Source organism: Mytilus galloprovincialis, chromosome 3 (genome assembly GCF_965363235.1).
Source record: "Mytilus galloprovincialis chromosome 3, xbMytGall1.hap1.1, whole genome shotgun sequence".
In the NCBI taxonomy this organism is placed as follows: Eukaryota; Metazoa; Mollusca; class Bivalvia; order Mytilida; family Mytilidae; genus Mytilus; species Mytilus galloprovincialis.
In genome coordinates, this window is record NC_134840.1 from 103,735,685 (window position 1) to 103,758,034 (window position 22,350).

Sequence of the window (22,350 nt, forward strand, 5' to 3'; positions counted from 1 at the left end):
GGGATCTGTTCCAGTTAATAAACTACTTGGAATTACTCGGAAACCAAAGGAAATTAGAGGTGTCATATGATCTGTCTTTCTAACGTTACAGCATCACAAACAAATTATCCAAGAACCAACCGACGTCTGCATCCCTCTAGGAGTATCGCTGTCAATCATTTAATTCAGGACTATCGGAATCTGTCCGGAGTAAGATCCTTCATCAGTGACCGGCCATTTAATTGTCACCGGGTCCGTTGTTTATATCGTTGCTGCCAATGGTTAAACACCTCTCGATCAGCAGTTCTTTTTATGGCTCAATAACTTCTGTAACACTTGTGTATGAAAACAAAGCGGTAAAGTTTGGGGGTGGGGCTTGTTAATAGATAAGAAATACAGAACTGTAACTAAACATAAATATTTTTAAGCATAGAACATAAAAGCGTTTACCTGAGTGACTACTCTACTACTATCGGATTGCAGTAGTACAGACAGGATGCATTCTCAGGCAGTCATGGACCCTTATCATTACTCAGGTGAGTACTATCACCATTATTTGTATAGTAATTGCTACCAACTTTGTTTACACTTTTTGACATATGTTTGTGAAATGTTAGCTTTTACATTGACTTTTAGTGTGGAAATCGTGTGCGTGCTAAACGTTTTAAAATGTAAGGTGTCTTCATAAAAATTTAAGCTTAGTGGTGAATAATTTAAGAGAAGTTTAAGAAAAAAAAAGAAAGAGAGAGATGGGAAAAAATAAAGAACGCGAAAAGTAATTTTATTTTAAACGTCTTTGTTCTGATGATGTTGAGTGGATGCAACATAAATGAAGCAAACGGAGTCATAAATGTCTACAAACTGAGCAGTGCCAGTTGTAATTAATATGTCGCTATAATAACAGTGATCAGTTCCGATCTGCAAATTTTGTATAATTGTCAACCATTTAGTTTAAATATTGTTATTGTAAATTGTGGAAATACAGCATGGAGGTCAGAAAATTATTCATATTCATATCGTATTCTTTTTTTTTTATTAAATGTGTAATGAAATATATATTTTTTTTCTCTTTTTCAATTTCTGTCTCAATCGTTCTTTTTGAAATTGTAAACTAGATTGATAAAATTTAATAAGATAAGTTCGTAAGTATCTAAGAAAACAAAACAGACTGGTAGATTTTATAATGTATAAATAGAAAAAGTTATAAAATGAAATTTAAAAAAATGTTGTGTTCTACAGCAAATTCCCCAACCAAGAAAAATATTGTCCTATGACAAAAAGAGTAAACACGCAATAAAACTTTCAAGATAACAAATGGTCATCAAAATGATTTTTAACATTAAAAAATAATATGCTCGTTTTTGAAGAAATATTTAGTTTTTTAATAATTGAATAGTGTAATGCGATTTAAGCAAGTTGTTTTACTATATTTTTACTATTTTAAATTTAAATCTTATGTTTGCATAATATGAAATAATCTAAACAACACCGTGAAAATGTGAAATCTTGATAAAAACAATAAATACAAATTAAGTGTTAAATCATTGAAATAGAATAAAAATAAAATACGGTTTGAATATATTTTGAATATCTACATGAAGTCTCTTTGATGCACATCTAGACTGAAATTATTAATTATAGCAAAGCATATTATTTTTGTTGAATATTTATCAAGAAACAATATTTGTTTAGAATAGTCGTGTAAAGAAAAATTATTCTCCTGTTAAATACAGTCTGTTCATTGTGTTGAAAATAAATTCTCACGAAACCATAACTGTTAATCGAATTATAAAAATGTTTACAAGAAATTAACAACCCCTAAACGAAAAGACACAGAAATGGACGACTTAACCCCAATTACTCAACATATTTGATTCTAACCAAACCGACAAACCTCTTTTAAAACACAATTATTTTTTTCTTCTTTATCTCTGATCAGTTTTATTGACTTAGTGCAATTGTATATTTTTCTTTGTCGTTTATCAATTGGCATTTAGCTTTATTTATTTTGATATCAATCTCAATTTAACGAGACAAATAAATACATGATACCTAGCTGATTATTATCTACTAACCCTACAAATTTGGGGAGGATTAATTATTTTTCGAGTATTCAAATGTACAGATTGTTTATCAGTTTTGTAAAATTATAGCAAAATTTATGTATGTTTCATTTAAAGATAAATACCAGATACGATATAGATTTTGTGTATTGCCATTAAAACACACTATCAAATTATTCTACTGGACAAATTTTATACAAGATTGGCAAAATTATACCGTAGGCCAGCTTAACAGGGTATAATTGTTGTGTTATAATGTAATAAAACTCTTCATAATTCATACGGTAATGGCCACAAATTATACATTATGTTCGTTACAATTTTTCAAATCAAACCAAATAAAAGTCTCAATTTTCATAAATTGCAGCTATGTTTCATATCTATAGCTGTATATCATAATCAGTTTTAAATGGACCAGTTAGTTATACAGAAGTTGATTGTAGTTTTATTGTTTTATTTCCTTGTATATTGTCAATTATTTTTACAAACAGGAAATATTTACATCAAGTTGTACTATTCTTTACCCCACACTTTTTCAATTGTTTTAGGTTGAATTTTGAAAATCTCGCCAACATTTTTAAAATTATATAAACTACGCTTTTTGTGATATATAGACAGATAAGGAAATGACAATTGAAAGCCTGACATGTATTTTTTTTCAAAAACTTTGATGGTAATATGTTAATCCAAATAAAAATTTGATAAATTTATTGTGTCCTAATTGCATTTTTTGGAGTCAGCGTCATCGGGAACGCTAAAACCTAAACATTTGAAAGCAATGATGCACATAAATTTAGGGGTTATGTGACCAAAAAGCATATAAACAAGGCATGAAGAACAATACAAAACTGTTCTGTTTTAAAAAAAAAAGTTAAATAAGAAAAATACTGAACTCCAAGGAAGATTCAAAGCGAAAAGTATCTAATCAAATGGAAAATGGAAAGCTAAAACACATCAAACGAATGGATAACAATTGTCATATTCCTGACTTGGTACAGTTATTCGGAATCTTTTGACGATTTTCGTATTTAAAGAAACAGGAACTAGTTTCCTATCAATAAAAATAGAACTATACCTCGTTGAAAAGTAAACTAGTTCTAAATTCATAGCTAGTTTTAATGAATTATTCATTATTTTCCATTAAAGATGTTTTGTGAAACTGTCTTTTGATAAACATATAACAAAAACTGTTTCATTAGTTAATTGTGAAGTTACTGAAACAGACAGAATGAAAGTATTTATTTTCATTGTTAACTGGACTTTGATATGATCTTTTATACATTTCAATGGAAAATTATAACTTTTATACATTTTTGAAGGATTATTCTATAATCCAAATAATCCATTTCCAAGAAAAATGATGTTAACTTAGATTTTAAAAAGATGTTAATTCTATCAATCGTTAGCTCATTTGCTGTTCAATATTGCTTCATTGATTTAAGTGGAACATTAAATTTAATATGAAAATTACAAAATCATTAAAAAAAAATAATGTATAAATTTATAATAATGGTAATTGATTTACTCTGTAAATTTGTTAAAGGTGTTGATCTTGTGTCTAATGTTACTGAAAAAAAATGTCTTCGCTGAACCAAGTTAGCTTTGCATGACAATCTTGCATTTTTAACATCATGCTTGCTAAAGCTAATATCTATTGGTTACAAAGTATTTATATGCAGAGAGTCGACAGGGACATGTAAGGTTAAAATAATACTCTTATAAAATATTGAATTTGTGGACCATATAGTATGAATATTGGTGAAAAAAATGTATATAAAGAGAGAATGGAGGAACATATACACGGTTTAACGAATGCTTCTATAAATTAATTAAATTTTAGGACCATTTTGGTATGTTCAAAAGAAGGTGTCGAGTATGACTTTTGAACACCGCTATACTACTGTTGCCTTTATTCGTCATTGAAACGGCAACAAAACGAGAAAACTATAACCAAAAGTATAGTTCTTCATGGCTAGCTCTGAAAGCATTTTATATTCTTTGTTTCTTTCTGTGAACAAACCCATTCCGCGTGTGTTTGTATTTTAAGTTCCAATTTTTAGTTACTTATTTTGTAGAGTTTGTTTAATAATGCCTACAAGCTATCCGAATATTTCGGTCTGAAGATTTCAAATAAGATTTGTGTACTAGTCTATAAAGAAAGGTGCGTGTCTAAGCCATTTGGTTCATACTATTTTTAAAGTTTAGACAATTTAAACGCAAGAAGAAACTGTTGTTTCAAAACGCCTTCTTGTCTTCGAAGTTTTTCTTTTTATTCAATAATTACGTATCTCCTTTATCGAAACAACCTGACGAGAATTGGAGTTTGATTAACACATCTAAAAGTTTCTCTGTTTGAAAAATTGCTGACCAAATAGTTATGGGATTAAATGAAACATGATAAAACTATGTGCTTTATAGATTCTATATGATAAGACAAAAGAAGATGTGACCAAATAACGTAAATTTTAGCTTGGCGAGTAACATGTGCTTTTCTTTCTTTTATTTTTTTCCAAACATTTGAAGAAACAAAAATAAATGCATTTTCTTGTCGATTTCATGGAAACAAAAGCTGATTATTAGATTAGATATTATAAGGACAATCAGAATGTTTAAAATGAAGAAACTGAGTAGACAGATGTACAAATTTGTGATTTATATTGATTAAGGTTTTAGTTTTTAATTTCTTTATTATATATCTCTTCAAATATTCTGTTTTGTAGTGACTATTTAAATTGGCTGCATATTTTTTCACACTATATTTGGTAAAGATTTCCTTTCAAGGGGGAAATGTTTAATTTATGATTTAAACATCTGAAAGAATATATCTTAAGTCCTATTCATTTTCATTTTATTTTTTTGGTATCAAGTATGTGTTATCAAAATAAATTTGTATTTGAACCTTTTTGTATCGTTCGTTTAATACTAGTCTGGGATAATAATTGTGTCATAAAAGCTATTTCCATTTAATTGTTACCTTTAACCGAGATTGGTGAAATGCATTATAATATTAACTTTAATTATTTTGCAAATGTAAACGAAAAAGAACCCGTGGGCGATATTTCGTGTGATTTTCTGAGTTTGTGGTGTTCGAAGTCTTTTTTATGTTTAAGGTAGATTCATGGTATACTGCCATCTTGGATTGTACAATCGCAGTACAAAATCGGTCTAGTTATTTGCCCAAATCTGCAAATTTGGAAACAGATTTGCAATTTAATGGTTAGACTGTTATTTATAGAAAGAAAACTTGGTGATTTGTGTTCTTATTAAAATTAACCAAGTATCAAATTTTGTGTTTTTAAAATCATTTTTCAAATAAACCATTTAAGGGGAGATAACTATTTGAGTTAAAAATATATACTGGACTGATAGGGAAATTTATAATTTTTACTTGTAGCAAGAAAGCAAGTTCGGTGACACTATTTTTTATTTTTATTTTCTTAAAACATATTATAACACCTACCTTTTATTTCAAAATTCTATCTCATAGATTTTTTCTATGCAATCAAATGTGTTTTTTCATGAACAATCTAACCAATTTTAGGTCATTTTCAACGACTCATAGCTTAGAACATAGCACGGTGATCCATACTGTTTATTATATCTTTGAAAAAAGCATAGTAAAATCTCCATTTTGGCAAAGTATAAGAAAATTCTATCTCAAGAAATATATACTTATGATCTTCCTTAAATTCAAAATTATATTTTTATTTTTATTTCCAACTAACTTAATTCTTGAACGGTTTCGAATGTATTCTTAAAAAACAACAAACTGCAAAAATCTTGAATTATAAATTCATTTAGGGGCCAGTTGAAGGACGCCTCCGGGTGCGGGAATTTCTCGCTACATTGAAGACCTGTTGGTGACCTTCTGCTGTTGTTTTTTTTTTCTATGGTCGGGTTGTTGTCTCTTTGGCACATTCCCCATTTCCATTCTCAATTTTATTAAAAGTCGTTTTTAAAAGTGAATTAGTTTTTCACTAAAACCCAATGGTTGAAAATGACATGTGTGCTAGTTCTATATTATATTCACCGGGTAAATAATTTAACAGCTGAGAAATACTTATTTATCTTAATAAGACGTAAAGATATCTATAATTTCATTTTCTTAAATAGAAAAATTAAACTGTAACGTATGATGAATGACTGTGGTCTTTAGATCAAAGCCCAAACGATCCGGTCTCGTCTTTGATTGACAGCAAAAAGGATTAGGTTCCAAAAACTAACCATACATTGCCTTTTTCAATGTTTCTTTTCTTGATGTTAGGAAAATTGAGGACAAAATAATTATGGGATAAAATGTTGTAGATAATACAACACTTTGACAGATTTTGTATGATAAGGCGATTCATTCGCTTTTTTCTTGGTCCTAGTTTTGTTGATTTTTTAAGCTATTGACGGTTCTAATAGCTTTAGTCATTTATCAAATCAGGTTGTTGACAAAATAATAATTATCGATAAGGTTAGTATCAAAGGGTTTCTGTCACTAATTTATACCGTATATTGTTACTATCAATTCATGTTTTACAAACAGTCACAAGAACACCTTCACGTCGGGAGCCGCTTGTTGACAATGAAAATACACAAAATAAACATCAGATATTTAAGTGCCTATTGAAACCTTATAGTCTTATAATATTTCTCTTTTTTTTTCTATTTCTGTTTAATTCACATAGATTATTTATTCAATATTTACCCAATAGGTAGGTGATTTAAAACAGTTAAATTTACACAAGAAACGACCTTTTTCTGATCATTCGACAGACTGTCAATATATAGGTAAAACCTTTTAAATTGTAGACATTTATCTAGTAAATCATAATTGAATTTCACCCCATCCATCCGCGATTTTTCAAACCAATATTGATATCGCTATACGTATCGAATGCAGGACTCGGCGCGTGCTGTTTGACTTCAAAGATCAGTCAGTCTTTTTATCGGTAAAATCAAGGTAATTATCCCTGAATATTCATTATTTAGGAAGGTTTAGGAAATGTTTAATTTTTTATCATTCTATAACATTATTATGACCCTTTCACTAAAGCCATATAGTTTTGATAAGTCAGGCCACCCATGTTGGTAATGTATCTAAAAGAACAACTCGGCGTCTCAGGGACTTCAGTTACATATTTAACTGGAATACATTTGGAATCGCAGCGTGAACAGCAAACATTGATGAAGCGTATGATACAGTAACTAAACTTCAGTAATTCTCTACTTATGTTTTAATGTTTTTTCTCATTAAGTCGTCGTAATCAGCGTCGTTGGAGGTGGGGATATGTCGAGTACATCGTTTTCTTATGATTTATTTATTTTTTATTTAAATATTATATATAAATTCATATCGTGAATCTAGATGGTTTTAACAATAGACTTTCAATTGATTTTTTACACACGTTTGATATAGATGTGTTATATTTATGCTTTGGACACGATATATTGATACTTAGAAAGTCATATATTTTATTGAATATGTCTATTTGTACAGAATAAGGATGTTGATGAGAGTATATATGATAAAGCTTTACGTTTTTATGAGAAGAATATCATAAACAATTGCTTTAATTTATTTTCTCGTTTAATGTTTGTAAGTAGGAGATAAAAGAAATAATTAAATATTTAATTTCGCGTATACTAGTTCTAACGTCTGTTTATTTTGAATAATGTAAGTTGTAGAAAGTATGGAGCCAAATAATATTGTTTTTAAGAAAGTTAAAAAAAGAATGACATTTCTTATAGTTCACCATTTAATGCAGAACTTCTAACAATTGCACAGGTGAAGGACAGAAATAAATGCATTGCTCCTTTGACATTAACTCTTTCCACAATCTATTAAAATATCATGAATACCCGAGTATTTAGAATGCTGTGACGGTAGAACAGCAATAAAGACGCATTAGTTGTGCCTTGAATTTCGTTCAGTGTGCATAGGGATTCCGTGTCATAAACATGGATGAACAACAATCTTTCTCTTCTACTTCAGACTTAATAATAATTATAAAAACTTGTATAATCATTTTACTTTGTTTAAATATGAAAGGGGAAGGTACCAATTTACCTTGTAAATATTTCATGACATGCAGAGCCTGTTTCAAAATGTTTTCATTCTTTATAAAAATTTACCCCATGGTATAGGGTGTACCAGTGAGATGGAGTCATCAAACACATGTAGAAATCCCTAGAATCGGTTTCAATAATTATTAAACAGATAGGAGAAAATACAAAAAAGACGTTTAAACCTCAAAAGGCGAAGAAAAACTGACAATGCCTTGGCAAAAAACGACGCAGAAATAAAACCCAAGATTTTAAAACAATACATAGTAAACTAAAGACTGGGCATCGCGAACCTCACCAAAAATAATAACTTACACGTTGAATTTCATTTCATTCACTGAAGTTAATTTTCCGATTCTGTCTGTTGATTCGTTAAATCAATTGAACATTACTATCGTGTCAATTTGCTCAAATGTACAAATAAAGGCAACAGTAGTATACCGCTGTTCAAAACTCATAAATCCATGGACAAAAAACAAAATCGGGATAACAAACTAAAACCGAGGGAAACGCATTAAATATAAGAGGAGAACAACGACATAACACTAAAATGTAACACATATAGACAAAATCCCACGAGAATAACAAATATAACATATATATATAACATCAAAACCAAATACATGAATTTGGGATAGACAAGTACCGTGACACGTCTTATCGCGTATTACAACAGTGTCGAAGAAACCAGAAAGAAAATTCCATGGATTGATAAAACAAGCATATATATATATATATATATATATATATATTATTTTAATTTTGATCAGCTAATTTTTATATCGTTATGCAAAAAATAAAAATGCGCCTGCAGTGGTTATCAAAAACATATTTCCATTTGCAAATTTTGTTTTATTTGTAAACATTAACAAACGCATAGGACATTCATTACTAATTAACCAAAACAAAACATTCAAAAAGTAAAATAACAAAAATACCGAACTCCGAGGAAAATTCACAACGGAAAGTCTCTAATCAAATGGCAAAATCAAACGATAAAAGACATCAAACGAATGAACAACAACTGTCATATTCCTGACTTGGTACAATCAGTCTCAAATGCAGAAAATGTTGGATTGAACATGGTATTATAGCGCTAAACCTCTCACTTGTATGACAGTCGCATCAAATTCCATTATATGTATAACGATGTGTGAACAAAACAGCCATATTAGGTAAAATTGTCAAAATAGGGATAACAGATTTCAAAACAGTATGCCTCACTCGAGCTTTTCCTGGAGGAGAAATAAAAGTTGTTTTGTCAAAACACATTCTAATAAATGGATACGAATCAGAAATTGCCATGTTAATAACTGCATGACAACTGTTAGGGTCCATGATGTATATAAATGAATTCGAATATTGTATAAAAGCATTTGTCGAGAGGCATTGCTGAAGAACTTCTACCAGCTGCTCATTTCAATATATATGTACATGGGATCTTATTTTATTTATTTGTATATCTAATTTTGTGTAAGTATCTTTCTGTACTAGGATAATATTTACACCAAAACTGGTTTTCTGAAGTAGGTTTTTATAGTTATTTAATCATAGGTTGGATGACGACAGTGTGCAGTTATATAAATTATAATTTAATAAATATGCACATATAAACAACATTGATTTTTTTTAAATATACTTTTTCATGTGATGCACAACATAATTTACTTCTAGAGATATATTACAGCTTCCGTGCAAATCTAATAAGAAAGATTAAATGCCATAAAAATAAAATTTGTCATATTTCTCCGTTCGATTGGAAATTTGATACATTGCATATCTGCCATAAAGGCTGATTTGTTTCATTAAAGGAAACAAATAAAATAAATTTTAACAATGCAAAAAGCAGCAGATGCACATTTAACTAGTCGTCATTAACGTCGAAACAGATGTCTATTGAAAACGATATGTTCGATTGTCATTTGATCTTCGATAAAGGAAGAGAGCTTTCGAAAAGGTATTATCGGCTAACTATACAGGCGCCAACAAGAAAATTTTAGAAAAATTTAGATGTATAGCTAATAACATGATAAATATAACAGACAACCTAAAAAGGATGAAGCGGAAAGTTTGTCTCCTAATCTATGATACAGAATAGTCGTGTTAAAAATAGAGAACACTGTTGCTTTAATTTGCATGGTTGTTCAATTTTTGTTACAATATTCCCCCAAGACTTATCGGAATTCTATACTATTTTTGGTAACATTCGTTTTCGAAAGGCCATACAGTTAAGCAGACTTTTTGCATAAACAACATGACGACTGGAATCAATGTTACACAAACAAAACATGCTACAGTATTTCCATTTTACATTTATAAGGGAAAAAAACGAAATTAAAGATATTTGAATTTGATTTTTTTAAGCTGAAGTCTGAGAGTTAATTAGTTCAGTTTAATCCCCTGTGCAATTTCGATGTCTTGCGTCCGGTTAACGTGTTTTCCTCTTTGGTATAATTTTTTTTTCTTTTCTCCTAAATTTAAATACGTCATTTTTCTATTTATTCTTGCATATTTTATGGAGTGTTGCTTTCAGCATCAGTGTTTTGATATAGTTAATCTTATAGTAATACACATTTACATCTAAAATTTCTCATAAAAAAGTGTTCGAATAAAATATATATTCCACATCTAAAATTAATTTCAATATCTCAAGCAAATTGTTCCTTTCAACAATACATGAAAACACAGTCCAAACATAATCAGGAAACCCCCTATTATCTTTTCTTTTACTTTCTAAAGCATCATTGGCGTTTTGGATAATGCTAGTTGTCTCTCCATCTTTTTCTTTTATCCATGGTTTTATTTGTCTACAAGTTCGAGATCTCTCGGTGTTTTTTACTGCTTTTGCAACAGGGGTTGCCTTAGTGCAGACCAAATCTCAAGTATTAATATGAACAATTAATTTTAAAGATATAAATAGGTGAAAAAAAAGATAATCAATTCATACCCTAATGTACATATATATATATATATATCATTTCAATTCTAAATACATAGCATTGTTTCTTAAAAAGGAAAACCAAAGTTACTTTCTTTTCTTTTTAAACACACATATTATTTACAGATTTTCAAGATATTGATAAATGATTTTATTTCAGTAATTTTCTCATAGGAATTACATTTTAGAACTTGTGAAAAAAGTATCAGTCGTCCATCTTTATTTCATTTCGATCATGACCACTTTTGGGTTATATATGGCAGTGTAAGAGTACACCTAATAAATATTCTTTTTTAATTTTTATTATGTACCAAACTTAAGAATAGCATTGAAAACTCATTAGCTCATTAAAAAGTCAACAAATCTAGTCGTCAATAAACACTACATGTATGCACAAAACAAATCCATGAAATGGTTTTCTACGTAATATAAATTCAATTGTCATTATTAAACAACCTTATTCACAATGGTGTTTTTAAACGCGATGTATCCATCTAAAGAAAAGTATACAGTGAAACACTAATATATATGTGTGTGGTTTGTATTATTTTCCGTACTTGGTCGACACTATGAAATTGATATGTATTTATCAAAATGTAACTAGACAAAATATATTTTATTAAACAGGATTTACAAAAGTAAAAGCTTTCAATGTAAACGTGTTTATTAATGTTTCTTTGATAAGCGTTGTATGGGTGCAGGATATATACCCTATAACACTTTTGTTTAATATAAGGGTAATAATGGCAATATTGAAGTATACTTGCTGTGTGTTTAAAGAAACAAAATTATGTGTCCCGTGTAGTTTGTATATATAAAGGCAACAGTAGTATACCGCTGTTCAAAAATCGTAAATCTATGGACAAAAAACAAAATCGGGGTATTAAACTAAAACTGAGGGAAACGCATTAAATATAAGAGAACAACGACACAACATTAAAATGTAACACACACAGTCACGATTTTTCTAACCTGGTTTTTAAGTTTTGAAAACTTTGGTTCCATTCACTGATGCTCTTTTTCATGTATTGTCGTTTTGATACAATTATGGTCGTTTAAAATTAAAACATCTGAAAAAAAAACAAATCTCAAAAATATAAGGCAAAACAAAATGCACTCCCCAATTGGTTGTATTCAAAAACTAACATAAACTGTCACTGTATGGCGAGCTTAAGAATGTCCCCTCGATTGTCAAAAAGAAGAAATTAACAGTCTCGAAGTAGATCGGTATGCGATACCGAAGGGATATTCCAACTCGTATGTCCAAGACAAGGCCACCGAAAAAAACAAAAAAACGTCAAACAGACAAACAACAGTCTAAACAACACAACATATAAAAAAGCCTGCATGAGCATCATAAGCTCCAAAAATATAAAAGGTGGGGTGATTTTACCTGCACAGAATGTGCTTTAAATGTGCTATCCAACATGGGCGAATATTTGAATCCATTGACATCATATGATTTGTAAATACCTCAATCATTCCTTATAAAAAGATTACTCGAAGAAAAAGATCTTATATGACAAGTGATGAAAATAAGAGACTATGACTTCCAAAACTATCAAAATATTTTTTTCTGATAGAAGTAAAGTGTTTTTGTTTTATATACATAACAGTTTGATTTTTAAATAAATCATAATAAAGCAGTTCGATTTTAACAAATAACATATTGGAAGTATTTTATTAATGCTATCAACTTTTATATACCTTTTTATGGAGAGCCAAAGGGAAGTCATGATTTTTTCCTTTATTCATTAACAATTAATATTTTGTTAACAAGTGATATATGAATGATAATTTTGTTTAATTTCAAATGTGCTTTGCCTTGGTCTGGGATAAAATATATATTTCAAGCTACTGTTGTTTTCATATTACAACTTTTGTCTTAAACGATATTTTAGTCATTTGAAAAATTTGGTGTTAATTTTTATAGTCCGTTAAATTTATTTATTACCGACCTTTCTAGACTTGAGAAATTAAGAGCTTGGCATTTCTGTTTGTTTGTGAGGTTTTTTTTATGTCCTTCGGTAACTTTCTGGAATCCGGTCTCATATACATCATTACTAATTCAATTTACCTAGTTGCGCAAGTAATGCAAAGGTCATCTATTTTCCTTCTGGAATAAACGTGCTTTTAAAGAAAAGACAGACAATATACATGTATCTTATAAATCCAGGTTCAAATGTTCAACAATAAATTTTTTTTTATATTTTCACACCTTACTGTGCTGCATAACAGACTCCCCACGTTTTATAGCAAAGATGGTGTGTAGTTTGTCAAAAATGATAACCAGCAATTAAATTTATAATACCCGGTTTATGAGTCATTATTCAAATCAAGCTTTTCACCAAATTACCACTAAATGACAGGTTAGGATATAGAATAGAAATATGTAAATGACTGTCAATTATGTCGCAGTGACGGTACGTACTATTGACGTCTACCTATCAATCAATATATCTTCAATAAAAATAATTGTATTCATTTTCGTATCTCTTTTCCGCCTGGTATATCTTCGAAACTCAATAATGAAAAAACGTCCATATCAGAAAACCTAATACTTTGTACTACAAATATTGATCTGCAAATAAATGCACGCAAGATTTGGGTTTAAAGTTTATTAAGTTTTTTACCAGGCTTAGAAATCATTATTGACTTATCTGAGTTTCAATCGATATGATGTTTGACTTTCTTCGATTAGGACCACACAACTAGATATTTACTTATGTGTAATTCCATGTACGTTTGAATTGCTTTGTCCAGCAAACTGAGGCAAAGCGTTGCTACACCTGCACATTATAATTACAGTGTAATGTTTCAAACTCGTGTCTTCCCTGTCGGGTAATATAACCCAATATTATATAGCTTTAGTCACACAACTTCAGATGTTTTAATTATTGTTTCAATAAAAATGTTACTTCATTAGTGTTCGTCTGTAGGGTATAGAGTTTCATAAATACACATTAATTCATTTTCCCAAAAGCCTAAAGGAATCAAATTTCTTCTCCGGAATAATATGATTTCCATCTTTCAATTGGAAGCCAATGTGAAAATATATAATGTGTTTCTTTCTCACAACAGAGTGTCAATTATCAACCCGAACAAAGTAGAAAAAGCGTGACTAACTATTTTTCAGTGCGCCATTGCTTCACGCAGCTCTTGTTTCAGATGGTATATACTAATCTAAAGACTATATTACCAGAAAGAAACCAATACCATCAACTCAGAAATCATGCGTGATAAATTAGTCGGCATAAAAACGCATTACGTAAGATGAAAAACCTTACAAAAACATTCTGGAGCTTATTTAGAATATCAATTTCTTTTCATAAACTGAAAATGATGCAGAAATGTAAAACATGAACAAAAAAAACAAGCTGTATCAAACAACAAGCAATTGTTAGCTACTGTGTGCTTGTGTGATATTTAATCCGTTCTTTGTATACAAGTTCAAATTCCTCCTGTTTTATCTTAAAACTTTTTTTTTATTACATTCAATTGATTTTATTTACTGATGAATATCAGAAAAATGAAATAGTTTTTCTAGTCATGGTTTGTTAGTGACCAATCGTTTGTTGTAAAGTTATATTTTTATGTAAATATTTTTATGCCCCACCTACGATATTATGGCATTATGTTTTCTGATCTGTGTGTCTGTTCGTTTGTCCGTTCGTTCGTCCGTCCGTCTGTCCCGCTTCATGTTAAAGTTTTTGGTCAAGGTAATGTTTGATGAAGTCCAATCAACTTGAAACTTATTACTCATGTTCCTTGTGATATGATCTTTCTAATTTTAATGCCAAATAAAGTTTTTATCCCAATTTCATGGTCAACTAAACATAGTAAATGATAGTGCAAGTGGGGCATCCGTGTACTTGGGACACATTCTTGTTTTTTATGTCTTTCGTAAACCCAGTTAAATTGGAAATATCTTAAGTAAAATCATCGCAAAAATGCGTCCTTTGACGTCACATCTTACTTCTGCCAATGCTACGTTTGCACCACAAATTTTGAAGCAAGTGGTATATATATATAGTTATTGTCTATCTGTTTCAAAGTCTGAAGCTGCTCATGAACCGCTTGACAAATCTTTGTCAAAATTTCTAGAATCTCAATCTGAATCCCATTATGTATACTTGATCGTCACCGTTCATTTTATGTGGTACCCAACACTTTCACTAAAATTAATTTGGCTCGTTTAATTTTCATAAAAGTTTGTCAAAGTATTTACTTTGACACTTTAACAAAAATATAAAAATTTAAGAATTTTTGAACCAACTGTTTTGTCAGAAATATTACACTGGTTATATAGCAATTTGACAGCCACCAATTTTGATCATTGAGAAGCTTAATATTCCTTTTACAACATAACGTAATTCAAACGTTTAGCTGACTTTACAGAGTTATCTCCCTGTAGCGTTAGGTACCAAACCAAAGACTTTTTGAGTTACTTTGACCTGACATGGACATGTTTGCACATTACAGTACACATATTCATATCCCCGTCTACTACTTATATGCCCCTTATCAAAATTACATGAAACTTTCACAGAATCTTTATCACATTAATGCCATGATCATTCACATCATATTTTATTCTATATAATTCAATTTTGTGGGAGGTTGCCCTTATTAAATAATTGGCTTTGCAAGGGAATTGGTATCATTATGTGTGCTTTTATCGGAGAATCTGTACTATTCAAACCTTGGTTCGAATAAAAGTTGAAGACAGTACATTGGACATAAACGCGTCTAAAAATAAGAATAAAAATATGAAATCATAAAAAAAAACAATTATTGAAATTATTTTTTAAGGGGTCAATGTTACAAATGCTGTTTTGTCTACATTTTATATGCAGTAGTGGATTTGAAGTATATATCAATTTACTGTCTATATGTGAAGACAAAAAGAGTCCATAACAAGACAATACACATAGAAAATACAATCATATAAAACAATACGTAAAAGAGGTTCACAATAACTTCATCAAGAAACACGTGTCAAGCTCTAAATGGCTCAAGTTGGGGCGAGTTCTGCATAAGTTTTAACGAATCTACCAAACATCAAATTTTAGTGCGGCACATTCTTAAATAAAGCTGTAGAATTTTACGTTTAATCTTGCACTGCATTTGTTTTTATAATTTTACTTTTATTTAAGTTCAATTATCTAAAATTCAATATGCCATGTCTGATTTATAATGATTAAAGTAACTCAAATCTTAAAACAATGAAGGTTATCATAACTTGTATGTGCTTATTTTATGACTTTCGGTGATTAATCATATGCCTTTGAGATGCTGTGTGTGTTTCAGGCAACACTATTTCACAAGAACAAAAATGTTATGCGCAATTTGAAGTTACTTAGGGGTTTACTGAGAAGTTGAAATGCGGTATTAGTAAGAAACCTGAACTGGTTGTTCTCTTCGGGAAAGTGCACGTGTTTCCTTTATCTTTATCGTCCGTGTACGAGACCATTGATAAAGAAGAATATAAAATATTTATATCAATTGATGAAAATGTCTGGTTAGATCGAGATCAATCATCGAGCATCTGAATACTTGATATTTTAAGGAAACGTCTTCTTTTCATTATATATTACTACCAGCCAGGTAGTAAGGCTCCGTTCGGAACCGTTAATTTTTATATGTGGTGCAGTTCGAAACTTTCGATTTTCAAAATAGTTGTGGTGCAACTCACACATTTCTTCTATGACGTGAAATAAAAATGATGCTATAAACGCCTGATACCAAATTTCTTGCATGTGCTCAACGCGTGTTCATGGCTAACTTAAATCAGGTTTGATTGAGACAACATCTGAATATAAAGCCGAATAACGACAAAAATTACAAAATAGAAATATCCAAAAATATATTGTGTACATGTTTTTTCTGATAAATATTTATCGGCCGTTTTTCCTTTTCTTGTATTTACAGAAATATATAAAAAGTCATAAACATACATATATAAATTAATTTATAATGACATGAAATTTCAAAGTTTTCAGTAAAATGTCCACAGTAAAGGATTTTTTTTTTTATTCTTCTAATTTTGATAGATGGTTCCAAATTTCCTTGGCAACCATGCGTTTGATTTCATAAACGGTACGGATCTTTCCATTGCTTTTCGTGGTATACTATAACATTGAGAATGGAATTGGGAATGTGTCAAAGAGACAACAATCCGACCAAAAGACATAAAACAAAATAAAGTATCGTAAAATGCACATTTAATTTTATTGAGTACAGGAATACCTTAGTCACTGTCTATTAGGGAATATGGGGTTGGTAGCATCATGGAAGTATAATATTCATTTTACTCCCAAAGTAGAATGTTTTTAATCGAAAAATTGTCCAGATAATAAAGTCCATTGCCAAAAACCGTGTTTGAAGTCAAATAAAATGCAGCCAAAAATATAAAACAAAACATTGAGAGTTCAACATTGATCAGTTTTTTTTTTGTTGTTCAAATATTTTTAAATATTCTATTTCAAAAAAAAAAATCCTAGCATTGTAGGATAGTCCGAAAATTTTGGCAACTTTTAATTCAGCGACATTTTTTTCCTGTATTTACGACGATAGCTATTTTAAAAATGTTGTAAACAGTAAATTAGAACTGTTTTAAGGAAAAAATGTTAAATTTTATCAAAAAGTAAGAGATTTTTAACTCTTCAGATGAACTTCTATTTATAGTTTTGTTGTCATTATGTAATTATGTACTTTTGATTAGAATTACGGGGTGGTCTTTTGATAGCATCAAAATTAGTACCTATATATTGTCTAGCGAAGGTAAAAAAATTATCGTCCAATCAAAAAATGTATGCAATCGAAATATTTAGCTGGTGATATCACGAAAATTGACACTAATCATGTTTATTTCCATTTTGTCTTTTAGAAATTATATCTTTAACTTTTGACTGTCACGCGACAGACATAATTTCGACAATATATAGTTTAACTCTATGATTTGTCTTAGGAAAGGACGATTCAATATACCAACTTTTCGATAGGAGGGCTACTTTGTATCCTCGTATCAGATTATTTATTTTTTCTGCAATTTTAAATGACTGTTGCACGTTTTCTCATTTTTAACATAATTTGCGTGACAGATTAAATTTGGATTACTGCATTCAAACAGTAACATGAAATGTTCGGATATGGTTTTCAGATCATATCCTAGTTTTTTTTTTTGTGATGAAATAGGAATATTACGAGATTACAGTTTTTTAAGAAAGCAAAAAGAGTGCATGGCATGTGACGTTCATATCGAACTCTTTTGTTTAAAGATTTTATTTAATCTTTGCCAGGTTATTGTCCGTACATGCAGCTTTCCTGTTTAGACCATGTCGAAACATGATCATAATTATTCACTTACTATTATATTAAAAAACTTGAGTTGTTGGTTCCTACAGATGACCTTAAAAAAGATCCATGAGAGTTCGAGCAGGTTTTGCAAAAAAAAAAAAGTTTGTTTTTCTATAAATAGGAGTCAATTAAGATTTGAGTCGAGCGCACCTGCCATGTGCAGGATTTGAAATCACAACCTCAGTGTTGACAGGCTAGTGATACAGCAGTTCGACTACTTAGACCACTCGGCCACCGAGGCCCTCCCCCTTTTTTCCCCAAACAAAAATATCTTCATCCTGAGCTTAAATATTATATATAAGAGGTTATGTTAATATTACTTTGTTCCCTAAATAAAAAAAAACATTAAGCTCAATGCGAATTTGTATAGGAGAAATTTTTAATCATTCCTAAATTTTGAGATAAATAAATTGTTGAATTAGGAAATCTATTAAATATATGTTTATACATTACAATATTTTTGCTCGGTATATTGGTCTGTAGGCTGTATTTTTATGACAAAATAAGAGGTATATTCTTGGAATTTCTTCTTTAATGAATCTGACTCTATTGTTAATCTAACTAAAAGAGAATAGCATCGATTGCAAGTACTGATTATGAATTTAATAATTTAAAGTTTAGTTTGGGATAATTGAAAATGATTAAAGAATGTCTATTCAATGCACCTTATAATTGCGGTTTTTTTTAGGCAAATGAAACAGGTTTTATACTTGAATTCAATCAGATATTTGAAAGATCTCAGTATACATATTTCTTTAATTTTAGTTTTGCATTATTGAATTTTTGTTTGTTCGAAAATAAAATCGGTCCCGATTGGATATGACGTATACGTTTGCAGTCTTTTTTATTATCATTAAGTAAAGTAAAATGTCAAGTTACAAAAACACTATATGTGATTTTTGTTTTAGTATCCAATATATATATATAATAAGATTTCCGATATCGGAATATTCTTCCAATATATTACAGCTTATTTGTCATGTTTGCAGTTTTTTTAAGAATTCTGGAGGGGAGGGACCCAAAGATTAACACAATTTTAAAGGCAAAATTGTATGTCTTTCTTCCAATTATGCTTACATTGCATTTAAAAGTGCATAGTATTTCACGTGTCGAGATGAAAAGGCTTGCCAGGATGAGAATAACTTATCCCCTGTGGTTTTTCTCACCTGACATTGCAAGGGTATTTCAATGCAGTTTTTTTTTGTGATGGTTAAAACATATAATACACCCAGATAAGCCAACTTACATGTAGTATGCATAATACAAATATAACCTTATTCAACCCTATATTATTTGATAAAAATCTAAACAGACACGGCAATCATCCCATTAAATATTTCAATTCAATATATGTTAAAGAGATAATGTTATTGATATAAGTCATAATCGGCGGTGATTGTTTAAAAATATGTCATTCAAGATTGCATATTTTAAGTTTCTCATTTGATTTTTCGGTCAATTCGGTGTTCACTGGTTTGTTCCAAAAACATAATTTCAAAAGTTTTGATAACTTCATTCGTCCATCTTTATACTGTCCAGAATATACGGGTTTGGGATATTTTTTAAAACTGTTTCCTGTTGACCTTTGGTGTATAAAAGTATTGATTGAAGCAGATCTATGTTGCAAATAGCTGTGAAAATTAAAGCGACTTTTTTGGTTATTTTTTAAAATTGATATCATTATTTTCATATTTGCAAATATTGATGATAATTTGAAATATGGCAGTAATTCAGCATTTACATTTATGACTAATAGTAAACGTGCCGTTTATAATTCCAACTGGTTTATGCATGGCGGGAATATATTTGTTTTCTCCAACATAAAACCTTTCTTACCATAACATTATATATTTTTTCACACTTAAAATTGATTTCTCAATAATTTGTAATATGATAGGGAAGGATATTTTACATTGCAAAATGAATATAAATGAAAAGTTCGATATTAACGTCTTTTTTTCAAATATGGTAACATCTGCATATTAACGATCATGTATATTTCCGTGTGCATTTCCTTATACATGTATATTTAAAAGAGAATTTTCAGGTAAGGCAACAGTAGTATACAACTATTTAAAAGTCATAAATCGATTGCAGAAAACAATTTCTGGTTGCAAACTAAAACCGAGGGAAACACATCATGCAACGATATGAAGAGGAAGACTGCAGAAGAACAGAAAACAGAAGAGCTACAAAAACAAACGCAAATGCAACATACATAGAAACGAACTGTTTTGAATAAGTGGTGGTACAGCCTTAACTTGACAAGAAATTTGGCGATATGGCATTTGTGTGCTGTTTGGACTTCAAGCAACCCACAACTAATCATCTAACCAAACTTTATATAGTACATTTTGGCCTACGAAATGCGCAAATTCATTTATTTGGGCTGTTGTAACCTTTGAAGATTTCTACAAAGCTGTAGCAAGTTTGGGCATTTTTTTTATTTTTTTCTGAAACCCCTATTTCAAGTGAAGAAAAAAAATCATACAGAAGCATTTAAAACTATTGCTGTTGCCATCGTTATATATATTTACTATTTTGTTTATGCACTCAAATACCTTTAAAAAAATATGAAATCAATTATCGTTAATAAGATATTAAAAACAAATTACCGCTTAACACATGTATGCAGATAGGTATCTGTACATGAGACAACATATTGATCGACTGGACAGTCTGAGGACAGTCTGGATTTCATATATTTGTTATTAGTCTTTTGACAATTGAACCCAATAGTGCAACTGAGTTTGATTTTGAAACAATCAATTATTTGAATATTAAAAATCTGGAGTTTTCGTAAAACAACATGCATGTTCATATATATGCCATCTTGTGATATGTGCATGAGACAACATATTGATCAAAGGGACAGTCTGAGGACAGTCTTGATTTTCATGAATTTATTATTATATTAGTATATTGAAAATTAAACCCAAAAAAGCAAAACTCAGTTTGATTTTGAAATGGTAAATTTTCTAAATATAAAAATTCTGAGGTCTGATCGTTAATCATGTTCATATAGATATGCCACCTAATACCATGCAGTCTTAATTACTATAGATATATATCTGTCAACGAAGCTGTCCTAGGACCAGGACATGTCTTAGGATGGTCGTAGGACACGTCTTACTCCTAAGTCAGGTTAACGAAGGTGTCCTAGGACTAGGACATGTCTTAGGATGGTCATAGGACACGTCTTACTCCTAAGTCAGGTTAACGAAGGTGTCCTAAAATAAGATATGTCCTAAATTTGGTCCTAAAGTTATGATATATAAATAGTTGTCTTAGGATAGTCCTAAAGGTTAAGATGTCCTAAAACGAAATAAAAACAACAAATATGTCATAAATTCATTAATAAAAGTACGAATACAATACTAAACAAGTATAATGTTATAAAAAATAAACTAATTAAACTTTTTTTTTTTCGATATTTGTTAAAGATTCAACTGTGTTACATTATTTTCAATTTGTAGACACATTTGATATTTAAAATACTTCCAGAAAAAATTTTAAAAAAAGCGTTCATAGTATTTAGTTTTGAGTTTTTGAAATAATAAGCATATTACAAGTTAGACATTTGTGTGGGTGTGCTAGAACTTAAATTGAGATATTGCACACTAGTCATTTGGTGAAATGCTTCACTATAAACTAAAATTGCTATTCTGTTCACAAATCTATATGAAATGGACATCAATAGTAAATCTCCAAAAAGTATGCTTGACGATGTCATATCGTTACGCTCATACATTTATATAGAATAAAGTCGGCTGTCCATTTTGCATAAAAAATACTATCATCATGAGTAACATTTTTTTGCACCTAACCAAACAGTGCAATGTTAATTTAAATGTGGGAAAAAAATGACTTCCTTTTACTTAATACTTATTCAATACATGCAATGAAATCGAGTTGACCCAAAGACAAAAAAATATATACTAACATTAAATTCTAGCACGA

At 29.8% G+C, this 22,350-nt stretch overlaps 1 protein-coding gene across 1 annotated transcript in view; it reads left to right on the forward strand.

The window, feature by feature from the left end:
- The first annotated feature begins 326 nt into the window (after positions 1–326).
- Positions 327–22,350, forward strand: part of LOC143069612 (homeobox protein six1-like) — a 34,984-nt gene continuing 12,960 nt past the window's right edge. The window contains exon 1 of the mRNA XM_076244330.1: positions 327–515. Coding sequence (XP_076100445.1) covers positions 476–515 — 40 coding nt within the window. The 5' untranslated portion in view covers positions 327–475. The remainder of the gene's footprint in view (positions 516–22,350) is intronic.